We start from the raw sequence: 6997 nt of genomic DNA, 5'->3' as shown, positions 1-6997 counted from the left end.
CCTGAAACAGTAACTCATACAAATACAAATTAAACAATTTCATATTTCTTTAACAATTTTACTTTGATCATTTTTTAAGGAAATAATTGATCCAGTACTTTTATAATAATTTTCCAGATTATTCCATAGTCTTATACCTTTTACTGAAATACATCTGTCCTTCAGATTTGTTTGGATTTTTTGCTTTAACAAACATGTAATCCCTTCAAATTATAGCAGCTTTCCCTTATAGCAAAATGTGATTGGATGTTTGAAGGTAACACATTTTTATGAGCTTTATACATAACCTGCAGAATGTTATAATCAACCAACTCGTAAAATTTTAATAATTTTAATTGATGAAACAATATGTCAGAAGGGTGATAGTAATGCTTTCTTGTGATAATTCTTATGGCTCTTTTTTTTGTAAAATGAAAATGGTTTTACATGTGTTTCCCCTGACTTCTATACAATAAATTATATGTGGAACAATAATTGCATTATATAGTATAAATAGTGCTTTATCATTAAATAACTCCTTAACTTTATACAATACTGCAATAGATTTTGCCATTTTTATTCTTAAATAATTTATATGAGGTCTCTGTGTCAGTTTTTTTTCAATGATGACACCCAAAAACTTCACCTCATTGACTCTACAAATTTCAACACTGACACTGAGTTTTTAGCTAATGTTTTGTTATTTAGTTTAACTTTTGCTTTCTAGCTAGCATTTTGCTAGATATAGCTTCTAGCTAGCTTTTTATACTTTTAGCTTTTAATTGATATTTTGCTGTATTTAGCTCGTGTTCTGTTTCTGCATGATAAAAAGGGACATTTCAGGAAAAAAGTCATGAACTTTGAGCTACGAGGGGTTTAATTTACAAACCATGACTCAAAGATCACCCATTCAAGTTAGTTACCTCATTTTAATTTAGTTTTTAGTTTTTTATTACAATCTATTTTTACTTTTGTGTTTTTATTTTGTAAGGTGTCATTGGGTGTCTTGAAAGGTGCTTACAAATAAAATTCATTATTATTAATTAAAAAAAACTACAGGAAGTTAGAAATGCAAGTGAGGTTAAAAATAAAAAAAACATTAAATGTCCTAATGGGAAAGTTTTGTTTTCCCATCGTTGTCAGAATGAAGGACATTCGGATCCAGACGTTCAGCGTTCACTTTGGCTTTAAGAACCGGTTCCTGGCCAGCGACATGGTGCACGCCGCCTCCGCCTTGCTGGAGAGCGCAGAGAAGGAGGAGAGCAACACCACGGACAACTTCATCAAGGCTCTGGACTCTCTGTCGCGGTGCGTCAGKGAGCCGTGTTGGATGAAACGTTGGGCTGTGAGTTATAGAAACCCCTCCTCCTCGAGTCAAACGTTTTGTTTTTCTCTGCAGGAGCAACCTGGAGCGTCTCCATTCAGGGATCGACCTGGCTAAGAGGAAGCTCCTTGCTATCCAGCAGACTGTCGCCAGCTGCCTCTGCACCAACCTCATCCTGTCGCAGGGACCSTTCCTCTACTGTTACCTCCTGGAGGTAAAGAGTCTGAGTGTTAGCCTGCCTCTGTTCAGCAGCTCAGATAAATCTTCTGCTGCTCCTTCWTTTGTAGGGAACACCTGATGTGAAGCTCTTCTCCAAGCCCCTGGCCCTAACTCTACTCTGCAAATACCTGCTGAGGGCTTTTGTCCACTCTGTAAGAATCTGCCAAAGCTGGTTCGGAGCATAAAAACTGTGAAATCCCGAACGCTGGCTCATATTAAAGCTTTTGTCCTTATTTAGACGAGGAATAAACGCTGCAAGCTGCTCCCTCTCATCATGGCCGCCCCCAAAGACGTGGAGAAGGGAACCGTCATCGTCGTCGGAATCCCGCCGGAGTCGGAGACTTCCGACAAGAAGAAGTAAGTTCTCGCTTGGAGCAGGAGCTCATAAGGCGTCACTGTTTTTCAGCTCATTTGTCAGTTTGATTATTTTCTGTTTTTCTTTGTTCCTGAAGTTTCTTTGGCCGAGCGTTTGAGAAAGCTGCAGAGAGCACCAGCTCCAGGACTCTTCACGATCACTTCGACACGTCGAGTGAGTGACGTTCTCTTATTGCCGCTCCACACGTCCGTCTCCTCTGTGGGCACCGGGTGGCAGCATCGTCTTGGTCCGGTCTCTAACCTCCCAGCAGGCGTCATGGATGGAAGCCTCCTCCTTTTGTCAGCAAACCGTTGACGTTTGCTTGTTTCTGTTTGCAGTAATCGAGCTGAAGACGGAGGACAGAAGCAAGTTTCTGGACGCGCTCATCACTCTCCTGTCCTGAAAACCTGAGCAGCTGAACACCATGTGTCAGATTTACAGTGCTCAAACATYGAAGCATTTTAAATTGGTTTTGTGTTTATATTGTACAGTTTTACTTTTAAATGTTTGCAGCTTTTTCTGTTTTAAAATCCACATCTTTTACTCATTTCTGTTTGTTCATAGTTCACATCAATTTACATTTTATACACGTGTAATAAATCTTTTAAGTTACTTAATCTAGTGTTTGAGTTTATTTGTACTGCTCGTGCTTGTAATGGTCTGATTCAAGTCAGAACATTTATGTTCTACTGATTCAATTTTATACTTTAATTCAGCAGGACCTGAGAAAGTTGGAAGATTAATTATAAAAGATAAGCAAAATCTGATTATTTTGTCAAAAAGCCCTGTCTATTTTCAGTATCTCAGATAAAATATGTAATCTGTTTRTTATTAATTAATGTGATGATTCAGTTGTATAAAGCTGAGCTTGTTTTGAACTGTTTTAATTAAAAACCAAAACATGACAGAAGGCAAATAAGACAATTTATGTAGCTGTTTGAAAGCAACAGCACCCCAAATTTTTAATGTAAATGTGAAAAATAAAGCGTTTATCTTTCCTGCGTTTTGATTAAAAACATGTTTTCACTTTCAACAATTAGACAAATGTGTGCAGCTCAATTTTAATTGGATTTTTTCGTTACTATTGTGGGGGAAAAAGTTTTAATCAGTCAATCAACTTTATTTGTACCCGCAGGTAAATTTGATTACAGTAAAAATGAGTCTGCTTCGTTCCAACAAAAACACAAGACATAGGACATGGACATACAGTGAACACAACATGATTAAAAAGTGCTCATAAAACTCTACTATATAAGAATCAGAGAAAAACAAGATCAAATCAAAAATAACTATAAAACAAAGAATAAAAAGACTGATTGATATTACGTTAACTTGAGTTTTAAAAAAGATGCTTTAGAAAAGATTAACTCATTAACACATTGTTTTCTAAAAGCACTAYTCATAATGTAACACTAAACAGTTTTTTTTCTCATTTCACAAGTAAAAAGKTCTATTTTCCTCTAATTTAGACATTTTAAGCTGATTTGAATAAATTGAGTTTTGTCGCCTCTGGTGTCCAGATCGAGGAACTACATCTCATTTACATTGTTATAGCAGGACAACACTTCCTGTGAGGACTTTAAAAATAAAAGCAACTATGCAAAAAGTTGTTTTATAGAAAATAAATGTAAAATTCTTTCTATAACTGCTTCTGAAAAAGGCTTTGAGCCTTAATGAACTGCACATCTGCTCAGCCTGCACATGTGGGGCAAAGGTTAATGTTGTGAGTTTAGACGACAGATTGTAGATCAGATCTCTGCTGGTGAGTTTCTGCTGCCCRGCTGCAAACAAGAGGCCGGAGCTGCTCTCTGTGGGGCCGTTTAGACCCTCTTCGATTGGGGTGTGAGATCAGAATCTTTGGGTCGTTTGGAGACAGTCTTCGGGGCAGCAGCAGAACTGAAGCTTGCCATGATGGGCTTTACAACAAGGAATGTCAACGTCAACAACCTAATTGTCTGAAGGGTAAGTACGCCATGATTACTAAATTCATTGTTTACATTCATGATGGCATTGTTTACACATGATGTTATCCAGCAGAAGCACTCTGATACGCCAGAGGAAGGCCTGGAGTCTATTTTTATAATCATGGTTATTGTCTTGGAGAAGCTAGGAGAAAATGCTGCCATGAGTGTGTTTGTTTGCATGTAGTGTTAGCAAAATATCTCCTGACTTGTGAAACTCAGAAATGAAACACTGCATGTACGACTCGTTAACTTTTGCAGATTTTTCTTTTCTTTTATGCCAACATGAGACCCTTAAAGGACTTTGGATGAATAAATGGATAATATTTTTATTTCTTTAATGAAATATTTTTGCAGAAATGTCTGAGTTTTAAGATTTATTTATTGTTCAGTGGCCATAAAGGATCAAAAGAAGCTGTGACGCAAAAACTTGACGAGTGGACTTGAAAGGACAAGAACTGCTTTTTTTTAGTTCAACTTTTTTCAAAGTTACAGACAGAAATGTTCAGATAATCAATGTCTGGTTTTCTTCTGATGAAAGAATTCCTCTAAAAACAATGTTTTGTCACACTCCCCGCGCACGTTTTCCTGCTCAGTGACCAGAGACATTCAGCCTGTTGGTGTTCCGGTGTGACATCCACCTGTTTGGCCTCCTCCTCTCGGCCGTCAGTCACTCTCCCCTCCACCCTCCGACCCCTACGGCTCTGCTGAAGTGAGGCCGCTGCCCTTTACGCCTCCCTTCATCCCAGGAATGCAACAAACCCAACACACACACTGAGGAAACATCTCCTGAAGGGGGATCAGTGTGTAGATGTGTGAAGCAGCTTCACTCAAACAATCGTGTTGTCTCAACAGACCTGAGCTGCTCTGGAAAACAGTCCTGATGTGGAGGATAAGGAGCTGAGTTTGTCTTATAAAACTTCTGTGATGCTCTGCTTTAGGAAAAAACACATACAATCCCACACATCAAACTGTTTAATGTTTAATTTATTCCAATTTTTTTGAAATTTAGTCTAAAATGTTCGTACACTGGACAAAAAAAAGGACATATTTTGTCTCAGATTGTTGACATATCTGTACTAGAATATCTTAATTTATCATCTGACATGTACTTAAATTTAGAAAAGTTGACATCAGTAAACATTCTGCCTTTTTAAATTAACATCCCTGGTCTTTTTAATGACGTTATGATCTGTTTTATGTATTTTCTTAATAAATTTTAAATTGTTTTATTTGTTTTTAATGTTGCTAAAGTCCCATGCAAATTAGACTATGGGCTACAMATGYTTACTTGACACTTATCCCTATATAAATTAGCAATAAATTAATTATTATTAAGGGGATAGAAATGTTTGTGAAGCCTTGGTTTCATACTAGTTTGAAGAAAAGATGCACATTGATCCAGGCAATAAGATTGTGGAATGGTCTGGAGGATGTTAAACAGCTTCAGATTTATGTATATATTTAAGAGAAAGATAAAAGCTAGTTTTTTGAAGGTATATGGAAAAGTATAATGTGAAACTATTTGAATTGTTGTTTGAGTTATTTCGTATTATTTTTAAATTATTTTTTGTTTGAATATATTCTGGGGATAAAAGGGACAGATAGAAGATTTATTCTTCTTCTGCTACCTTACGTTTTTTGATTTGTGTAATATATTTTCTTTATCTATTGTATATAGTTATTTTGATTTTTAATGAAATGAATAAAGTATCAATCAATTAAACTAATGAAATGTAAGAATAAACTGGTTATTTATCCCTCAAGTTCTTGTGTTAAACTTCCTGGCTTAAAAACAAGTACAAATTTATCTTTAATATTTTCAGGACTGCAACAGTTTTTTTCCTCTCTCTTGAAATGAACAAAAATAAGTTTACAATAAAGTTTAATTGACATCCTYACTAACCAGAGGCAGCTGTTCAACCTCTCCCCTCTGTGTCTCTAACAATCCCAGATTCCAGATGGGATTAACTTCAGATGACCCGAGACAAACGGCTGCAGCCGAGTGTTTCTGCGCGTCTCCTGGTCACGCTGCGAGACGAGGATCTCACACGCTCCACACACAGTTCCTCATCAGCTCCTCTGAGCTCCTGGGCTGCCAGCCTGCTCGTCTGCAGATACAGATTCCTGACACCCCCCCCACCCCCCCATGTGACCTTTGACCTCTCGGGCCTTCTCACAGCTGGGTGTCTCCTCCGGTGTGCTTAAAGTAATAAAGGTTAGAATTTTCTGGGTAAACATTTGCGTCCATTCGATAATGATGGATGTCACGTTGCAGCAGTTGGCAGCAGAATCGCTCCAGAGACATGTTGCAAGTCTGTCTAAAAGTAAATGTTTAGAAATAATCTGATTTTGTAATCTTTCTTATTACGATCTTTTTATTCATTTGATCACCATCCAAGTTATACTGTACCTCTTGTGGAAGTTGTTACACTCCAGTTCTATAGAAATTGGGTTGTTGTGTATATTTTCTTGTCTTTTATTGTGGTCTTGATCAGCAGTTCTTTAAACTTTCTAGTTTCTTTCCACTCTTTGAGCACAGACATGCTAAATTATGCTTTTGTGCTTTTAAAAAAATGGGTAAAGTGGGCAAGTGGAGCACAAAAGCTGCGGCAGATGAACGCTACCTGACCTCAGAACTACAAGATTCCAAGATAARACCAACTTCTTGGAAGCCAAAATTTCTTTTTTTATTTTTCATAAATGAGGGAAGGATGTTTGAAATTTTAAGACTTGTGCTTAAGGTAAACGTCGTGTGAAAATCTAGCATCCGTGGGGATGAGCTGTGTGATTAATGTCAGTGATGATTAGCTGGGTATAAACACTGATACAGGGAGAAACAGCTGCTCTGTGTAAAAATAAAACCGATGCTGAGCGGAGTCGTTTTCAGTCCAAGCTGGGCGTTTTTTGTTCTTGGCAAAAGAGAAAATAAGTTTATAGCAGCAATCCTGACCAGAGTGCACAGGGATGAAGTAACTCCCTCTATAGTTTGCTTATTGAATAAAACCTAAGCATTACTCCTACAGTACATGTCCAGATGACCATGTTGCAGGGGCGCCAGTGAGGGGGGCCCCCCTGATAATAAGCTAGTCTGGTCAGATGAGACCAACATTGAACTGTTTGGATGCCAGAATACACATCATGTTTGGAGGTCAAATG

The 6997-nt window shown here is 37.6% G+C and overlaps 1 protein-coding gene across 2 annotated transcripts in view; it reads left to right on the top strand.

Moving 5' to 3' along the window:
• cdc45 (CDC45 cell division cycle 45 homolog (S. cerevisiae)) overlaps nucleotides 1-2494 on the top strand; it is a 7250-nt gene extending 4756 nt beyond the window's left edge. For both annotated transcript variants that reach the window (XM_014002563.1, XM_014002564.1), the window contains exons 13-18: nucleotides 1123-1287; nucleotides 1379-1517; nucleotides 1591-1674; nucleotides 1761-1879; nucleotides 1975-2051; nucleotides 2216-2494. In XM_014002563.1, the coding sequence (XP_013858017.1) occupies nucleotides 1123-1287; nucleotides 1379-1517; nucleotides 1591-1674; nucleotides 1761-1879; nucleotides 1975-2051; nucleotides 2216-2280 (649 nt within the window). In that variant the 3' untranslated portion in view covers nucleotides 2281-2494. The remainder of the gene's footprint in view (nucleotides 1-1122; nucleotides 1288-1378; nucleotides 1518-1590; nucleotides 1675-1760; nucleotides 1880-1974; nucleotides 2052-2215) is intronic.
• The last annotated feature ends 4503 nt before the right edge of the window (nucleotides 2495-6997 follow it).

Source organism: Austrofundulus limnaeus, unplaced genomic scaffold (assembly GCF_001266775.1).
Source record: "Austrofundulus limnaeus strain Quisiro unplaced genomic scaffold, Austrofundulus_limnaeus-1.0 Scaffold14, whole genome shotgun sequence".
Lineage (NCBI taxonomy): Eukaryota > Metazoa > Chordata > Actinopteri > Cyprinodontiformes > Rivulidae > Austrofundulus > Austrofundulus limnaeus.
Note: the sequence above shows the minus strand (reverse complement) of the source record. Positions and strands in the feature narration are given on the sequence as shown.